The 20124-nt window shown below is 44.0% G+C and overlaps 2 protein-coding genes across 16 annotated transcripts in view; both read right to left on the minus strand.

Moving 5' to 3' along the window:
• Positions 1-11336, minus strand: part of LOC128755001 (potassium voltage-gated channel subfamily KQT member 5-like) — a 75731-nt gene extending 64395 nt beyond the window's left edge. For all 6 annotated transcript variants that reach the window (XM_053858083.1, XM_053858081.1, XM_053858087.1 and 3 more), the window contains exon 1: positions 10710-11336. In XM_053858083.1, coding sequence (XP_053714058.1) covers positions 10710-11050 — 341 coding nt within the window. In that variant the 5' untranslated portion in view covers positions 11051-11336. The remainder of the gene's footprint in view (positions 1-10709) is intronic.
• A 2128-nt stretch (positions 11337-13464) lies between these two features.
• The window catches only part of rims1b (regulating synaptic membrane exocytosis 1b), a 49294-nt gene continuing 42634 nt past the window's right edge, over positions 13465-20124 (minus strand). For all 10 annotated transcript variants that reach the window (XM_053857682.1, XM_053857683.1, XM_053857689.1 and 7 more), the window contains 6 exons: positions 18714-18931; positions 18140-18284; positions 17403-17515; positions 17145-17246; positions 16932-17071; positions 13465-16855 (listed from right to left, as the gene is read on the minus strand). In XM_053857682.1, the coding sequence (XP_053713657.1) occupies positions 16637-16855; positions 16932-17071; positions 17145-17246; positions 17403-17515; positions 18140-18284; positions 18714-18931 (937 nt within the window). In that variant the 3' untranslated portion in view covers positions 13465-16636. The remainder of the gene's footprint in view (positions 16856-16931; positions 17072-17144; positions 17247-17402; positions 17516-18139; positions 18285-18713; positions 18932-20124) is intronic.

A 20124-nucleotide genomic window follows, 5' to 3' on the forward strand; every position in this document is an offset into this window, starting at 1 on the left:
AATTGCGTTCCTATTGTCCAACTTGCAAAAGGCAACCATAACAACCCTTCATCTTTATAAAGATCCATCGTGGATGATAGAATAATGAGTATTGTTGTTGTGTTATCAAAACTATGACAATCAAACAAACCTGCATTTTGCCAGGAAAGTCAGTTCAAGAAGACACATGAAGACGCTTTCATGTCAGCAGCATGTGTGTGAGCTCGTCCTCCTCCAGCCCAACACCCCGTCCCTGGTTAGACTCCTCTCCAGATGACAAGGCACTTTGCCTGTGGTGACCTCTGAAGCAAACGTGTCACTAATGCGTTCTGACAAGTCCACCACAAGAAAGTGCAAACAAAGCAAAGCAATAGTTAAGTCGTTCATACCTCAGCATTTCACTTCGTAGTATGTCCTGCAGGCCTTTAAAATATTTAATTTCTTCATCTCGATGCAGAGATGTGAGATTACAGGACCCACCATGGCTGCTGAGACTTCTTAGAGAGCAGGCTGCGCATTTGATATATATAGATAGATAATAGGATGACTGGCCAAACTCCACTGTATGTATATATAAGAAATCACATAGTGATTTGTCTGTCCTCTTTCTCTTTGTCCCCAGTTCACTTCCTTCTTCCCTGCACGAGTGGTTTCGCCCCTAACTGTCAAAATGTGACTCCCCTCCACCGATCAGCTTTGAGTCAGTGTCCCTTCCCTTGGTTTCACATTTTTGTTTCATATTCTACTTGCATGCTAAAGTACATCAAAAGCAGAAAAGGCTTTACATGGACATCTGAACCTTTGAGGTTGACATTCTCCTCCTTTGCTGCAGAAAAAGGGAAACAGCAGGGGGGAACAGGAAGAAGGGCCCATCTCAGTCACCATTTCTTTCTCTTCCGGTACTAATTAGCCGCTATTCTTGTCTGTCTTCTACTTCCTTCATTATCCGGGGCAGATTGTTGGGGGGTGAAGGACAGGCTGGCAGCCCAGCTGCAGTGTGACTCCCCCTCTGGGGTAAGACATGGAGGTCAAAGGGCTTCTGGCAGGTCAACCTCGACGCAACAGCATCAGCAGGCTCAGGACAAGCAGCGTGCCCATGGCAATGCCGAGCACAGCAAACTCCCAGATGTGCTACAACTCAACCCCAAACCCTCTGGGACCCATCGCCAGCATACCCCAGTCAACCATGAACGTAGATGCTGGTCAAGCCTTTGTCCTTGTTCAGAAGCCGCCCCCCACCCCGCACGTGAGTGTGCGGCCAAGATCACTGCACACCCAGGCACAGTGCTATTTTTGAACCGTCCCTAGGCCACTTGATATTGTGTGTCTTTTTGACAACAAATATGATTCCATGACGGAAGGCTGTCTTTGTTTTTCTCTTCTTTAAAACGATACAAATATATATGTAGGAAAACATTGGTTCCCAAACTGAAGTGAACATTTACAAATGTAATTCGCTCATTAGATCAGTGAGACCCGCCGTGGACACCTCGTCTCTGTGTTGCATAGAGCGTGACATGGAAGGAAAAAGCAAGTCCACAGACCCACAAAAGGGGGGACCAGGCACATACCTAAATATAGTTTGATGCCCGTGACTAACTGCTGGCCATGGTGGCACCACAGTGACAGGCTGACCAACGGGAGACTTATGTTGGGCTGCAGAGGACTTATTTATGTTTATTTACTAAAAGCCCCATGTCTCTTTCCAGTCTTGAGTGTGCTTGAAGAGTCCTCCTCCGTCTCTATGGCAACACAGAAAATCATCCTTGGCAACTTTTTTCTGACAGACACTAAAAGGATTAGCAGACTGGGAAGACTCCGTGTGAGCTTTTTACATTAAGAACGTTCTTCAAACCCACCGCTCCTTCCTCCCCATTAATACGTATGGTACAGAAAGGCATAGCTCCTCATCAGGCATGCAAAGTGCCTCCTTCTGCCTACATCACCTAAAGGCGAGCATCTGCTGTGTTATTTATGAGGGTGAGCTGTGGACCATACTAAGACCCCCTTGACACCCAGCAGTCAAATATGTATTCCATGATTCAAGCCTGAGCACATCTGCCGTGATCATAGGGCACAAGTGGGACTGAACCAGGAATGATCCCAGGTCGGGGGATGAGAGGGGTATTAGCAACCTCCTTTGACAGACATTCAGAGGAATACATTTTCTCTGTTCGGTTCATGTACTCAACATGTCCCTCAGTGGCAACTCATTTTGCTTGTTGTGTAGTTGAGATCTGGATTATATCTTGTTCAAAGACATTCCTGCATGTCTTTGTCTGGCTGGTCTCACATGAAAGCACATTGGCAGAGCAACAGGTGAGGCAACACATACACCAGCCTCACTGGAGGGCACACGTGCGAGCGACAACGGTCCACTTCTGTTGGCGCGCTTCCTCTTTACCTGCTAGTATCCTTACATATCCTTACTAACCAGGAATGAATGAACTATAGTGTTCATTCCTTCATGAGTTTGGCCCGGAGTGACACAGTGAGTGTGAACAATATTCTGTGGTGTTTTTTCATCAAAAACCTTCATCGAAATACACCAATTATTTTGACTAGAGCATCACTTCTTTTTGCTTAGATAAGAAGGAATAAGGCATGATCACACAGCCACATATCCACAGGCAGCACTGCAAGTTGAAATCCTCAGTTCGAATAACTTGTACAGAGAAACCACACAATTTTCATGAAACTGAAATTGCCAAACCATTTGAACATTAGTGACCTTACGGTTTTCTGATGGTCATAACAGTAGCAATCTTATCTGGGAACCTAAGTTGGATGACCAAAGATAAAACGGCTCACGTTGAGAACAAGGTACAGCCAGTCGGCTAAACATGTGACATATAAAACAATAAAATACAAACCAAACAATAACAAAAATGGAGTTGAGGATAATGAAAAACACTGAAAAGAAATCATAAAATACCCTTTTAATTTAACGGTCCACTTCTGTTGGCGCGCTTCCTCTTTACCTGCTAGTATCCTTACATATCCTTACTAACCAGGAATGAATGAACTATAGTGTTCATTCCTTCATGAGTTTGGCCCGGAGTGACACAGTGAGTGTGAACAATATTCTGTGGTGTTTTTTCATCAAAAACCTTCATCGAAATACACCAATTATTTTGACTAGAGCATCACTTCTTTTTGCTTAGATAAGAAGGAATAAGGCATGATCACACAGCCACATATCCACAGGCAGCACTGCAAGTTGAAATCCTCAGTTCGAATAACTTGTACAGAGAAACCACACAATTTTCATGAAACTGAAATTGCCAAACCATTTGACCATTAGTGACCTTACGGTTTTCTGATGGTCATAACAGTAGCAATCTTATCTGGGAACCTAAGTTGGATGACCAAAGATAAAACGTCTCACGTTGAGAACAAGGTACAGCCAGTCGGCTAAACATGTAACATATAAAACAATAAAATACAAACCAAACAATAACAAAAATGGAGTTGAGGATAATGAAAAACACTGAAAAGAAATGATAAAATACCCTTTTAATTTAAGGGGATAAAATCACATGCAATACCTTTATCTAGCTTTGTTTTACTTGTTCTGAATGGAAGTGTGGATGGCAATTCCTTTGAAATGTTCCCAAATTGAAGTAGAGAACAACTATAGTCTTTGCCTCACTATCAATTTAGTATCTAATATCTTATCAAATTTGCTAGTTATGCAGACAAAAAAAAGTTATTTTAGCTTCCTCCTGAGGAGAGTTCACTTGTTCTGCAAATGGTTGAAAAGAGCAGAACAATGATAGAGAAGTGAAAGCGACACCACATGCTGTAGACGGTCAGGGCCACTGAATCTGATGCTGTTCTAAAGTCGTTCGCTTCAGAAAGCGTCATAGGAGTGATTCCCTGCGAGAGAGAGAGAGAGAGGGGGACAATATGAACTTGCCAAGAGTAACTTATATCACTGTGACCCTTTTAGAATATGTGAGGTTGGTAAGGGAGAAAGCCAAGAAGCAGACTGGCAATCAGATTAGAAAATCCTCTCCTCAACAGGCGAGTCTTGCAGGCCGTGGAGTGGAACAAGACCAGTCCTCACACAGGGACTGTAATCCAACCAGAGTGACGTCGACCCGCTCTGATCTATTTAAGAGATGACTAGTATCTGCAGATGAAGGAGCTCAGCTTGACTGGTTTCCATACCTGAGAACAGCTTTGGGGAAACTCCCCATGACAAGACAGAGAAGGGAAATCCATTGCCTGCACCCACTGACCCTGCTCTCTGACCTTAGACAGTCATTGATTTACATGGCCCACTCATAAATTCAAAGGCCTGTTCTCATAAAGGGGCTCACAGTCACTAAAACCAGGGAAATTTCAAAATCCTGTTCAGGTGATTGACTAAGAGCGTGCAACACCAGACACGTGCTCAATGATCCATATCATCGCAGACCATTGCTTACGCAAGTCGAAATCCATGTTGACTTAGCTTCTCCTCCTCCTCCATCCGTCACAGCCACGCAGACAAGAGCATCATACCTCTGTTTTATGTTAGTGCGATCGCACCGTCGGGCTCCTTTCCCGACACTTGTGCTCAAGCAAACAGTCGGGCCTTGTTTACAGCGCTTGGCTCTTGCTGTTTATAAGAAGCTTTCTTTTCCACTGAGTCACATACTCCGAAGGTGACGGCTTGTCCTGACGGCGCGCCGCTAAGACGCACGTTTGTGTCAGAGGTTAGAAAAATACAAGAACCCCGGAACATGAATGCGAAGGGACGCGATCGAGCAACTTTCCACCGGCAGGATCCAGTTTGATGCTCCTGCTGTTCCTTCAGCAACAGTAGATAAATTATTAAGGGAAGGAAAAAGCAAGTTATCCAACACTTCACACAGAAACACACAAGGCTGTGCTGCTGCACAGGAAGTAAAGAAGATATGATCAAGGGAAGCCTCTGGATAGAATGAGAGAAGCAAAACACAAGGAACCAGGAAGTTGAATTCTGAATGTTGCCTTAGTACTTTAGAACTTTCATTTAGTCTTGATCACCACCTTCTGATAAATATGATAAACAAACAAGTCATGTTCTGTCAATTTTAATTTCAGGTTAAATTGTTTGTAGACTCAATTACACTTTTTCCAATTCAATATCGATACTGCGGCTTTGAGGATCGGTCGATACCAATCTTCTACTTTCCCCTTCTTCATCTACTTGTCACTGATGAAGTTAGTAATCCTGTTTATGGATATGTACTGCTTAATACTGACACCACACCACTGAAGTCGTCCGCAACTGCTTTGGCTTTATTTAAATATTAAGCTTTTAACGTCAAGCTTTTAACAATTCAACAAACAAGACAAAACTCCGAGGCTATACACCTTGTTTGACGCAGCATCAGGACCAATCTGGACATTAAGGAATGTCAGGCAAAGAGAAATTGAGGATATTTGGACTGAATCAGATTGGACTGGTTATTGAAATATCCAACACCTCATCCAGTCATTTTGGCCTGGATCGGAGCCAATACCAATCCTGGCCTATATCAATAACCATCCCTAAATTCAAGTGGCCAAAAAAGGGTTTCCTCAGCAGGATGTCTTCCTCAGAGATTGGGTTTTGGAGGAGTGGAACTGCCACAACACGCCCCTCACCCCATATTATTTCAGCCATCGAGACGGCTCAGAAATATGAAGCAACGCCGTATCCTTCCCTCCACGTTTTCCGCCGCTGAACATATTTGCAAGGATCAAAAGTAGCTAATCCAGAGGTGCGATGAATGGCAGCACTGTGTGTGTACGAGTGTGTGGCGAGGGGGGCAGGCAGGAGCCCAGGTACAGAGGCTGGCTTAGCACTGCCGCAGCGAGGACAGGATCAAGCTGTGTTTTATTGTGCATGAATACGACAACAGCGGTCAGCAGCGTCACTATCAGTTTCTAGTCACAGTCAAAAGTGTAGGACGGAGATCAGCTTTAACTTATGTAAACTGCTGTGTGTGCATGTGTGTGAGCAGGTGGAGGCGAATTGAAGTTATTGAGGATGTGCTGTGCAGGCATGTCAAACACAAGATAGCTAGGAGTTGGAGTCTGGTCAGTCTTGGACGCAGGGGGGAGCAGGAGGGGTAATATGATGAGCGCAGCTCGCTGTGATGTATCGTGTTTGTGTCCGGTTTCCCGGAGATTTTAGTGCCTTTCTTAAGAGAGAAAAAGAGAAGAGAAAAAGATCAATGTTTGGCAGTTTCCCAATGAGATTTTGACATTTGTAAGCTAGCGGGCAGGTGTTGGACACTTCTGGTGAGCAACCATACTTACTTTTCAGAGCACTTATAATTTCTATTAAATTCAGGACTGCACTAATGATGGGCCATCTGATTTATCGACGCAGATATGGGCATCAATGATGTCACGATGATCGGCCGATCACATACAAACATATATCTTTTTTTAAAATGATTTATTTGTTTCTTTTAATAAGATACTATTTATATTTTTACATGATGAGAAATGTTATTATTTCTTATCATTTTACATCACAATGTAAAAATGACAAAACAGAGCAGTCATTTGTACGGAAAATCCCACTACTTGTTGTGAAACTGCAGCAATATTAAAACAAGACACTTGGTATCAAAGCACTGCGCCGAAATGGAGCGCTACGTAGAGGCGAACGAATGAAAGCGAGCTGGGTCTAACCACAGGCTAAACCAATGCTAATGGGGATTGTGGTTTTAGACGAGCAGTTGTTGTTGAAAACACAATGTGAGTAAATGGGAATAAAGGGAATAAAATGTATTTATTTCATCTTAAGCACTTTGCCTTTTTAGTTGTTACATATTTGCCTTAAAAGTTGCAATGTTTTCAATATAGTGTTGTTCAGTATTATTGTTATTTAGTAGGTTTGTGTAATTAATCAGGAGCCAGCTAAATGAAAAAATAATAATAACAATATTGAATTTTGTATGTGATTCCGCTGAGTAATTTCTTTCTTTCTTTTTTTTTACACTAACTATCAAAAGGGAATGACACACAAGCCAAATTTTGTGATGTCTGATTTACCTTATAAGCATATAAGTAGCAAAAAGAAGAGTAATATGCACCATGAAATGTATGCGCTGATATCAGCCATGTTTCAGTAGCAGCTACAGCACAAACTCCTTTTCTGACAAAATGCCTGCTCTATTTGTTCCTTGTGACTGCTGTTTTTTCACAATTTATTTTCCCACTCACACACATGAAAATATTCAGCGCACGTCTGAGAGGCATAAACGTACAACACTTTGGATTCGCTGAATTGAGACAGACCGTTGAGTGCTGCCCCTGCTCTTGTGTTTTCACCCACGGCATAATCTTTTCATTTCAGTGCCCCGTGATGGGCAGGCCACCTTTCCAGCGCGTCCCTCTCTTCTCCCCGATATACTCTCGACACGTTGGTCAGCCACTCGAATAGTTACAACAAAATGGACTTGAATCGATGGTACATCCCGAATGAGTCACGGCACCTCAGCCATCACAGGAAGGATCGGAGCTCAGCAGCACCTAAGCGAAGATCCCACGACTCCGAAACCGCCTCCTAATCCAGTACACAGGAGTAATGGAAAGTGAAGTCGTCAAAGACTCTCTCGAGAGCTTGAACTGTGATTATAGATTATTCCTATGCCATTCAAAACAGCAGAAACCCACTAGGCTGAAATTACCGTTGACCAAAGTATTCCATGGAACAATTTGAAGCTGGTGTTTGAAGTTGGATCACTTTGTTGTGTGTCAGGACACCATTAACCTTCCTACCGGCGTCTTTCTGACCAGAAACATTTTGGGTAGCAGAGATTTTCCATACAAACACACGCTCCCACACACACTCCCTAAACACTAATATTTTCATTTTTACATGCTCTTAATATCAAGTTAGCCATATAGATTATATCGCTATTTTGCGGTGGTACATGTGTTAGCGGTATGTTGACGATAATGTTAGCATGTATGCTAGCCGACGGTTGGTTTTTTTTTTTCTTTTAAGAAGAAATAACATACTCCTTAACGTTATATTGTTAATTTTGTCGGTCACGGTCGACCCTTTAGGTCACGAACATGTGATGCGAGGAGAAAGTAAACAAACAGGAGTCCTTGTAACTACAATGTCCCTGTTGTCCTGTCCCCTATTGTTTTTAAGTAATGTAATCTATCTGCACTTCATATTCCCACTTGGTTTCAGGTCAAGGTTTCAAGTTGGGACCCACTACACTCATACGTAAGGTGAAGAACCCAGTGTTAGGGCGGGAATTGGGCCAGGCCCTTAAACTAAGTTGGAGCTCCAACACTGAAGGGTGCCTTCTTTAAAGATGATGTTGCATTCGCTGAAACTCAACAAAAAAACTATTGTCACAAGCTGCATACATCCGAGCCAACAGATAAAAGTAGCTACTGTGATATCAGTGGGCGAGTTCAGGGCCACTGAGCATTAGAATGGCTTTCATCAGAGGCAAGAAAGAGACGGCTAGGAATCTGAGCTCAGTCGTCCATACGCTTGCAGAACAAGCCTGTTGAAACAGTGATGAAAGAAAGTCATTCAGCAATTTGCCAGTCAGCCAGTGGAGCGTTCCTCGCAATCATGAGCGCTCATGTGAGGGGAGTCTGTGGATCCCAGGGGCTCCAGTAACCGTAAATTTGCACTGGTGTGTATGTTTGGCTGACATGGGACCCATGGTTGTGGGACTGGTGCAACACATACACTAAAGAGAGAACATGGGAGGTTCTCTGAGGGGAGAGTTCCGAGACAAGCCGGAGATAAAAATGACGTCTTCATTCACCTGCAGTAGTGACTTTGCCTGTAATAGTGAAGGGGTTGAACTCCAATTCTGCATGGTGTGCTGTGCAATATTGATAGATTGTTGTTTTAGTGTTAATGCTGGATGAACTGTTGCAGTAAATCTTGCACAATAAGTTCACAACAAAAAAAAAGAAAGAAACTTAAAGGCGGAGGCGGGTGACTCACTGAAAGTCATAGTCATTTTGACATTTATGTCTTAGTGTTTAGTTAAAAGAAACAAGGTATTAAACTGTAATGTCACTGTCACCTATGATTTGCTAAACGTGCTTTGCGTTTCTATCAATATAAACAAATGCTTTCACAATGAAATGACACAATGAAATAATAAACACTTGTGTGCGTCGATGCCGCTTCTCTTCTTATGAGAAACATTTTCCTCCTGACACAAATCATGCAGTTGTTTCAGTTGTTGACCTTATGCCCTCACATTAGACTAATTCTGGAGCCGCCGCTGGTTGCTATTAGGAGCAGTTAATCTGTCTCATTTCCCCATGTGTTAATAAGGAATTTGTGTTGCAGCTTCACAGCAGCAGCTGACAATGTCTGTAAAACTCCATCAAGCCATAGCCTTTCAAGTAACGTTGCACACAAACTGACAGATAAAACAAAGCGGAAGCAGAGACATGTGGCTCTTGATGAAGATGATAACTCGGATCCTATCCTGCACAGAGGTGAAATAACATGTATAAGACTTAATCCAGGGTTTCCGCCAGGATGTTCTGAAACAGCGGTGGAGCCATCACTGTGCCAGAGGGTTCACTGGCTGAACTAGCACTGTATTGCTGCTCTGCACAGCCTGCAGTGGTTGATGTGACAGTGACTGTGAATGCAGTGGCTCCAGGGATGTTCTGAACTTGTCATATCTGTTACCACCTGAGACCAGATCTATGACGTACACAATCTCCAGTGTTCGTACTGAAGACTCAGAAAACTTGTCCTTTGAATATTCGAGTTGCTAAATGACGCAAATCGAAAGTCACTCTTCTATATTTGACTTGAAGTTACTCTGTGCTGTGTCAAACAGAAACACCGAATGAAATGTTCTGCTATAGCAATGAGACACTCCGCCTGTTGGAGGGTCAGCCCCCCCTCCCACACATGAAAAAAAAAAAAAATGTGTGCGCGTGTGTCTCAACTTCCTTCCGCACCGACTTGATGCTGCAACAACTGTCAGACTGCTCCAGAACACTCACAGATCAACTGCTTTTTGGAAGGTCATTGAATGAGTCTCTGTTCCACAGAACATTTGACCTGAAAAACATCATCACTGGTCAAACACTCCACAGCCAACGGCTCACAGGAAATGGAGATGTCACACAGCAGAAACTACAACTCCAAGCTGAGGCTTATGATATCAGAGGAGTGGACACCCGTTGAAGGGTTTGAAAGGCTGGAGAAAACATGTACATGGACGTACTGTAACTCAAAGTGTGTTTCACTCGCGCGCGTGTGTGTGTGTGTATCCAATAAATGGTCAAAATCAATGACCAAGAAGAGGTGATCGACCATCCTCACTGCACAAAAGTGACCATTTTAGATGCATAGAAATAACTGAACCCCGAATGAGAAAATGCATTTCAACAGAGTCACCTGGGATCATATTAACGTTATATGCATATGCTGAAGTTATTAGCCAGATGTATTATTTTAATAATAATAATGAAGAGAGCCGTTCTGTGGAGTCATTGCTGTTGCTTATGGCTTGCAACCCCACCAGAAGTACAGACTTACCATGTAGTTTATTTTTTATTTTGAAGTGCAAAGAAACCACAATAAATCCGCACTTGAATAATAAGAAAAGCATTGCTCCAAACCAACATGTTGTGCCTGTGATCGCAGTCTTTATGTGGTGCGTTCAGGTGCAGCATTGGACAAGGTTAGACGCAGCATCAACAGGTGTCGAACTTGAGCACAGCAGATCCAAACGAGGTGGAGTACTCACACGAACGCGTGGTAGATGAACGCCCAGGCTCGGGGTCTCTCCAGCACGTTGTACAGGTAGTTCTGCAGGCGCCGGTATCGAACATTCCTGCGGCCGCTTTGCGCGCTGTAGATCAGCGGCTTCCCCAGCAGGCTTAGCCGGGCCCCCTGCTTCCCTCGTGGGCTCTCGCGGTTCCGAGAGCCCGCGGCGGTGCTGGCTGACAGCAAACCGTCTCCCGCGTTGTTCATCATCTTCCTTCCGGACTCCACATCTTTCAAGCCGAAGCCTTCGGTGCGGTGAACCGGCGACGTCCTCATCCAGAGCCCGGTGCCGCCGTCGTCTCCGCTGTGGTTCCGAGGCATGGCATCACCGACGCGGACATCAAGTGCACGAAAGCTTCTGGGTTCACACGTGAGATGCTGCGGCGCTCGACTGGAGCCAAACTGCGGGTGGAAGAGCGGCGTGTTCGCCGTCACACTTTGACCGCCCTCTTTCCTGCATCAGCCTCGCTACACGACTGCCGCGCGTAAAGACCCACCAGTGCGCAGAGCCGCCGAGTTCACGGACGCAACACACTTGCGCGCGTCGTCTTGGATCTGCCTCTTAATCGCGTTTACGAATGCGCTTTCATCTTCACCTGTTGATCCAAACGCGCACCAGCCGCGGGTGTTCCTAACCGACCGCGTGGCACCACGTCACACCGTTATGGAGCTCAACACACAGCGCTCGCTGGTGTCATTCAATAATGTTCCAAATCGTACCACGTTTCTTTTAAGGCGATCAGGTAACTGGGATTCATTTTCCACTCACTCGAGTGGAAAAGTCCGCGCCGAGGCGGCTGGATGAACATCTGCAGAAAGTATTAGAGTGGGAGTATAACATGTTTTAATTATTTAATAAAATAAAATAATTTGATTTTAATGACGCACATGATCGCGGAGCTGCAAGGAAACAGCATGGATTATCTCGAAAACCTCGGTAGTGACGACATCAGCATAAACCGCTGCACTTGCAGGCAAGAAAACCAAATGAATTTTAGAAATATTTTATGCAGCAGATACTAAACCCCGAGTTGGGCTTGATGATTTATGACAAAAAAAAGTTGGTCTCTGTGTTAGTGAGTAAATGGTGTAAATAGATATATATATATATATTCTTCCGGGACAGTCATGAAATCCTAAGACTAAAACGCTCAACATTGGAAGGGTCGCTGGTCACACAGCCTGGGAAGAGGAGGTGAGGGAGGTGAGGGAACCCAAGTTCCAACCGGCACCAGGAGTGAGCTCAAAATCTGCTTTTATTTAGAATATCATTTTGACATGAAACTACTTCTCCCCAGTGAGTGGCAAGTCGGAGGGTAATGTCTGCAGAATGGAACACGTCTTCCATGTTAATTTCATTGTCACTCGCCATGTAACATATTCCTTTATTGCCCTCTGTTATTTTACTGAAACTAGAATTGGTGTAGGGAACTGTAATATATACTACATCCGGATATAATGTAAGATAACCAGCAAACCGCTGACTGCTGCGCTTATGAGCACGATGCGCTCCAAATTGTGGTGACTGCATCCGTGGGTGGATTTACACTCACAGGTCGAGACTTCCCCTCCACTGACACTTCACCGCGCCCTGACGTCGACAGGAAGCCTGCTTCCATCCGACTGAGCTGTGCCAGAGAAAGTCTCGTGCTCTCCGGTCTGAGAGCGCCCGTCTATCAGACAGCAAACTGCGCCCTCGCCTGGTAAGTTGGTCTGCAGTTAGTTGCACCGAAAGCGCTGCATTACTGTAGACTGAAAAAAATGAAATAGAAAAGTATGATAATGTCAAACAAACGGTTGGATTCGGAGAGCATTACGTCAATCGGTGTACTCTCGGTATTATTTAACATTGATTTTAAATGGTGAAAAACAAGGTTTGCTCCCTCAAAATTTGAGGTTCATGCATGTGATGACGAAAACATAAAAATACAGAAGAAGTTTCAAATAAAATACAATAATTATTCACGTTTTAATAAAAACATTGCCTTACTCTTTTATTTATTGTGAAACCCCAGTAATAACGAAACAAAGATGGTGCAATTTCCGTTACAGGTTCATGGCTGGTGAGCTTTGGCTGAATTATGGGGATAAATAGAGGTTATCAATGTTGGGAGGGTGTTGAGAGATACAAACACTGTCACTTCAATGAAGCCTATTCACTTGAGCTGTTGGTGTAATAAAGTGCTATACCAAATACGGGTCGCTAGAGGGCGCGTACAGGAGGCTTGAGTGGCTTCGCACAGGCAGCACAGCAGCAGCCATTTGCTACAGGGGTTGGACAAAATAATAGAAACACCTTAAAGCAGAACTTTAAGGTGTTTCCATTATTTACCTTAAAGCAAAAGTTTTAAGGTGTTTCCATTATTAAATCCAACCCCTGTAGGTCCGTCTGTGTAACAGAGAGTGGCACACATTCGCACAATTTATGGAGGCAAATGGAAATATTGCAACCCGCTAAAATGTAGTCATTTGTCCTATTGCTTACGTGTCTTCATTAAAATCTGTTTTAAGGTTATTTCCCTGTCAGACACACAAGGTTTCACCAGGTGAGAAATGGGTTGCGTCCAGTCAAGATTCAGGAACCAAAAGCAAGCGGACTGATGTCGAAATAGAATAAATAATAATAATAATAAATAGTGTGAGAGACATCGTGTAGCTAATGCTACAACATCGAAACAAAAAAGTTTTTCTCAGTTCCGAGAAGAAAAAGCCAGAGTGCAGTTCTTTCACACATTCTTTTTATTTGTAAATAATAAAAACAAACTCCCCCCGCCCACATTATTTTAAAATATAAAACATACACATCATTTGAGCCACATCTGCTGTACAAACAAGAAACCCTTTGACGTGAACGCTGTTTATTTTGTTCTTGTTATTTCAGTGGAACACAGAAGTTGTAAACAGTTTTTGTCCTTCTAATACTGATGATGAAACTGAGCTCACTCGTGGGTGAAGAGCAGGACGTGCGTTGGGTTTTGAACCGGAGTCCATGACAGCCTTTCACTGCAGCCAGATTGTGGGCGGAGCCCAAACTTTTATGGATTTTAAACGGAACCATTGATCAGTGTGTGTAAGTATTTACAGTGAATGTGTAGTCCAGTCTTCGCATCTTTTATAAGAATATCAAGTATAATTTTTTGTTTCCTAAACATAATTCCATTCATCTGTTGTTGTTTTTCGGACATGTTTATCGTGATCGCAGCCTTGTGAGGTAAACTATGATTCGAGGCTGCCAGGTCTGCTACTGTACATCCTCCAGGTAAGACATCAACATCATCATCAGCTTCTCAACATCTGGCGCTGGAACATAAAACGGGTCTCCGCGAGATGGGAATGGCTTCAATTGGTTCTTTTGATCTCTTTAATATTCAAGTACGAGCAAACTGTACAACTGCATGCAACATACAAGCGGCCTTACAGTATGTGGAACTAACATCTAGGTTTGTTTTTTTCAGTATCTGTTGGTCCAAAAATAAACTTGAATTCAAACTAAACAAATAAAAGATAAAGTGCATGCAGCTTGAACTGCTTCGGGTCATGCCGGCCCCACCTGAAGGGGGAGGAGCATCAAAAGAGAGGAGGTGCCTTCAAGTGTTCATGTGCTGTCGGAGCGATCTGGGAAGATTTTTTTCAATATATTTTTTATATATATATTTTGTTGTTTGGTACTGAGCTGGCCCTAGGGTTTGATACCCTCAACTCATACTGTGAACGACTTTGCATTGTGGCCTTCAAAAAGGTTCACAATGAATAGTTTTCTTTTGATCAAATTCAAACTTGACATCAGAAAGCAGATCATTTCATCTAAAGCGTTTTACTTTTCTTGATAATGAATCAAAACCTCTCCCTTTCCACTGAACGCACGAACACACGAAGGCCGGACGCATCATTGTTTGTTGACATTCACAGATTTGTCTTTTCCACTTTTTTTTCTATTCAAAATAATTTATTTCCCAAAAAAGTAAAACTTTTATACAAAAAACTAATTTTGTGCTTGTGTTGGCAAACCGTGAAGGGAAGGAATGGACACTGAACCCTGCGAAACATAAGCATGATTATGACATAAATATTGACTTCTTTTTTTTCTTTCAACCGGTGAAACTAGTATCCATCTTAACGTCACACTGACTTCATCGAAAATGATTCATCACTAGGTGCCACATTATGCAATAAAAGCATCATCATGTGAGTCTTTAGTCTGCTGTGAATGAAAGCAACTGACTGAGACCCAAAACGTCTCGGTGGGTGACAGGCATTTTCATATGCAAAAAAAAGCTGCTTTTATTCTATTACACTTTCGGCGAACTGGTGTTGTATGTGAAGTTCTGTGTGCTTTCTTTAGTGTAGATTTAAATAAATCAATTATTTTTTCTTTGACTTTGGTCGCAGCTTGTCATTCGGGGCGATGGTGGGCCCCAAAGCCAGACCAGTGGAGAGTCACTGAATGAACGCTTGCATGTGGTTTGTTTTAAAGCAACATATGTTGAGTTACACCTGCAAATATATTAAACATGTATGGGAATAGACTCCAAACAAATACAACACAGGCAAGAAGAGATGTTCCAATTGGTATTTTCTTCTTATAATAAAACAAGTGTCAGTTCTGCAAAGATGATGCTCTCACATTGTAACAGTCCAAGAGCCCACCATGACTTAACTGCTCTCTTAGCTAAAAAAAAGCATAAGCATAATTTTTGTACAAAGGAGTTTGATTTGTGGGAGTTTATGTGAGGGGGAGCTTCAATCAATGGTTCCATATAAATGCAGCGAATGAAGTTGTCAGCTTCTTTTAAGAAACACACCTTATTTATAGTTTTTAATTCAGTTTATTTTGCCCAGGAAATAAGAAAAAAATGTTTATAGATATTGAGATTACTGCACGATGGAAAAGGCACAATGATTAACGAAAAGGAAATATTTTTTTCTTTATTTGTAGATGTATAATCCTGATCATATGTTCTGTCTTCACGACTGGCCTGATTCTACTCTGAAAATGATCTGACATTGTCTTCAGTGCCCTTCACAAGAATCGAGGAAAATTGGGGCTGCCACAGCTAATGTTGCGCCACAGCCAACAGCAGATTTTTTTTTTTGCATTATGGGGTATTTTATTGCAAAATGAGGCAGTTTATTGTTTCACGCTATTTAGTACATAATGTGGCACCTTTATTCAGACTGGGTTTTTTACCACAATGCAATTCCAGTTACATTGTTTCAAATGACATAATGCGCTGTCACACATCTTTACAAAGACGACAAAGTTTTCCAGCAGTGAAGAAAAGAAAAGCTGCTCGCAGGTGAAAAACAACCCAATTAAAACCAAGCTCGCACCTGCGCCACTGACACAGACTTTGTTCATCTTTTGTGTTCTCTCCATGCACACGTCACACCGACAACATTAGCACATAAAGAACGCTGTGCCCGTCCAAACAAAGAGAAACCAAAACTAGAAGGACAAAGCAATTTTCTGTTGAATTGCTGTCATGGTAAACATGTTGAAGGTCTTTCGGCAGAGAGTGGGAACACTTAAGCGGCTCGAAGGGCGAGGCACCAGTTGAAGGCGCTGTGCGTCCGGCAAGGCCTGTTGGACGGGTTCTGGACCAGGCCGCCGCTCGCCAGTTCATACATTCCGACAAAGACGTACAATTCTTCGCTGTTGTTGATTCAGCTCCTTCCTGCTTGGCTCTGCTTGGGGAGAGCTCGGGCGTTTTTGGGCAGACCGACGACATGGTTCTCCGGATGAACATGAGCGATTGGAACGTGGCGCTTTATCCAAAAAAAGAACAACAACGGAAGTGATTGTCAGATATCAACAAAGCTTTCTCGTTGTTCTGATTGTTGCTGTTGGCGCCGCACGGTTGCTTCCTCCACAGAACATTTCATGAGCAGTGTAGAGCTGTTGGTCCACTAGGTTCGGACCCCGGGGGGTCCGGAGGAACTGTCCAGTGAGGACTGGGAGGCTCGGCGTGTTATGGAGGCCAGCGTCGGGTCCACCAGGGACGACGGCGGGAACAACTTGTACCAACCGATCACTGTGCTTGACAAGTCCAGCTCTTCCAGGAGGATTTGTGCGACGCCCATGAAGCTTTTATGGTCCATGCGACCGTAGTCTCCCCACACGATCACCTGCAGGAGCGGAGAAAATCCACATCTAAGCACCGTCACTCCTCACGACGGACAGGTCTCGAGCTACACTGTTTACCTGTAAGACTTTACCCTGTGGACTTTCCTCGAAAAGCAGTGCTTGCTGGTACAGAGGGTCAAGAGTTTTGCGTGCAATCTTTGTTTTCTTTTTGGCTACATAGGATCCGTTATTCAGCAGGTAGACCTTGACATATGGAGCTACAGATTGAAGAATGAAAACATCTTTAGTTGAAGTACGTTGAAGTAAGTTGACATTCTCAGATGTCTTTACCTGGAAGGGACTTGGATCCTGGCTTTTGGACAAGTCCTCTTGCTCTAATGACTTCTACTTCCAGTTGACCCTTTTTCTCCATCATGCCAATCTGGATGTCACCTGCAGAAACAGTGGAACACGCATCAGTATAGTGCACAATGCAATGAGGAAAATACACTTTGAATGTTCTACACGCCTAATATGAGGAAGACATTGCTATGAATGTTAAACATGGGTCGACACGTTGACTATTTGAAAGTGAAAGCGGCCTCTTACCTATGGCAGGGGTAGCCAGAGTTTGCCGTCCGACTAGCTGGGCCGGGCCCAATCCATCAAGGAAGTCACTAAACTGACTGCTGGCTCCCAGATTCACGCCGGAGAAAATCAAACTGACGGGAGGAGACGCACCAGGTGAGCAAATGAAACTGTGTCGAGGTTTCTCTTTTCTCTAGCCAAGTCTTTATTGTGACTGACTGACTACACATAAGGATCAGTGCGAGCCCTCCACAACAGGCTTCCATCAACTGAACCATAATATAGCACCAACAGAGCAACAGACTGTGAGTGTGTGTTTCAAGTAGTAATGGACAGATGAGGCATCATGAAACAGTATTGCAGCGTGGATGAAACAGTGTCCTAATTTTCAGAGGCCTCTAGATGGCGCTAATGATTCAGAAATGATGTGAGGTTTCATTGAATTAGTTGCTCAAGTCCAACCATTTTACAGCAGACAGCGCCATTCGGTGGACTCTAAAAATCAGGACACTGTTTCATGAAACCTCATCAACCCTTCAATACTGTGTCATGAAACTTCATCGACCCATCGCACGTGATAACTAGTCATTAACTTTGACACGCCTGTTGACGTTTCTCCATTCATCATCAACATATTACCTGTAATTACATGGTTAAAAAAAGAACCAAAAAAAGCCCAGATTTGCATCAGGCGCTTGTCATTGTCAATGCTCTAATGTTGTTTTGCACTTAGTCACTTAGTCAGAGTAGACACTGACTTTCCCTCAGAGTTGCAGCTGTTCATGCTGCCGTTGTTGGACTCTCGGCTGGGCTGTCTGCTCATGTTCCTGGTCAGCTCGACTGCCATCCCAGTCTCCGTGCTCCTCTGGATGGGGGCGCCCTTCTCCTTCTTACTCTTGCCCTCTTTAAAATGACAAAAGGACAGCAGCTTTAAGTGATGCTGTAACGGGATGGTAACATCTGTCACTGTCCAGGAAGCAGAACCACTGATGTCTGAGTGAAGGGGAAAATGAAAACATGCTTGTATTATTGTAACGTTTCTCATAACAGTAAATCTGCTGTTACACACTTGTAAATGTTGCTACTGTCCATGGCAGGTTCCACCTGTAGTGATGTGGGCTACCAAGACTTACTTAGAGCACTTATGAAGAGCAATCCTGGGTCAAACAAAAGCAAGCGGTTTAAGGCAGCTATAGTCTCAATGGAAAATCTGTTGCCTGAATGACCATTGAGAACGATGTTCTCACAACTTTCCAAAGGTCCCTTGTGACTAATAGTTGGGATGCAAATGCATCCAGAGGACATTGGGTTTCAGTTGGTCTACAGACTCACCAGTGCCGCTGATCTGCGAGGTGCTCCGGCTGCGGCGGTTACCGACGATGGCCACCACTCGAGCGCTTAGACTGGAGCGTCTCTTCTTGCTGCCCCCGCCCACTGTTCCCAGTGCGGTGTCGGACTGGCTGCCGTCGGTGCGCTCCTGAGAGTAAATTTCACCGCTGACGCTGGAGCTCTTCATCATGTTGCGACCCGCAGATGCTCGCATGTGACGACTGGAGGGGAGAGAAAGAAGTTCGATGGAGAAATGTGTCGCAGAAACAAGGGTGTATAACTCTACCGTACCTCCACTCAGGTGGCTGACATTTAGGCCCATTCCCATTTCTCACCCTGAACACTTTCTCAGTGCCCTCCACTATGAAGCGTGAAGTCATTGACGTCCCTAAGAATTGGGACGGCACTTCATGACGTTACACTTCCGTGGCGTAAAGACAACGTAAGCATCAGTTTTAGGATGAGAATCGTACAGGTCCTAACACGCACTCACATCAACTTTATTTTTTTTACATATGTATTTAAGGTGGTAATGATTCCAGACAATGTGACTCAAAGTTTGTCATTTTATTTTAAATGGTCTAGTCAGTTATTTATGCTTCTAAAACACGCTATCGCACGAGGACCAAAGCGGCGAAGGAGTCGCCGCGGCCTCGCTGGGTTGTACAGAAGCAGGCGCAAGTCTGTCCCTTCAGACGGAGTCAGTGTGATGGCTGAAAGCCTGGCTATGCTTCCCGAACAAGAGCCTAAAATATTGTCTCCCTGTTGATCGCTGCAGAGTTCTGGAGATGACAGGGTGCATTGGGCCTGAGGGAGGTTGGTCCCAGGCCTCTCCACCGGCCCCCGATGGGGAGTAAGGGAGTTGAGGACAGCAGATGAATAGGATGGAAGGGGAAGATCCCGTTCTGGATGAGGGAGGGGGTCCGGACAGTCACAGCACAGGATGCATGCAAGTAGGGATCTAAGACATGCAGAGTTACACAAACACTTAGGCACAAAATCCACAGACACACACGCCAAGTCGTGTTCTTCAGGCTCAATATGTGACGTGTTTGTGGATCGAAAAACAGATTTCTGGAGCACAATGCAAATTACAAAGAGGTGAGGTGATTCCATTCGAGACGAGAAGCAAAGCTTTAAATCATCAGTTTAAAAAAAGGGCAGACACAGTACTGCCGTTACTTCAATCCAACCACTTCGCCTTCTGCTTCCTGGCAGCTCTGCGGGGTTTCCTTCCTCAGATCTAGCATCTAGCTGACGAAGCCAGCGATGAAACTCAGTCACACACGGGCCAATATCACACACACGCCGACCAAATCGGTAGAACTATTACAGCATGTACATCACAAGACTTCCTCCTGCGAACGCTGCTGGGAATCATCCGCTGCCAGGCGGTAAACCAGGACGGCATTTC

The sequence above is a fragment of the Synchiropus splendidus genome, chromosome 2 (genome assembly GCF_027744825.2).
Source record: "Synchiropus splendidus isolate RoL2022-P1 chromosome 2, RoL_Sspl_1.0, whole genome shotgun sequence".
Lineage (NCBI taxonomy): Eukaryota > Metazoa > Chordata > Actinopteri > Syngnathiformes > Callionymidae > Synchiropus > Synchiropus splendidus.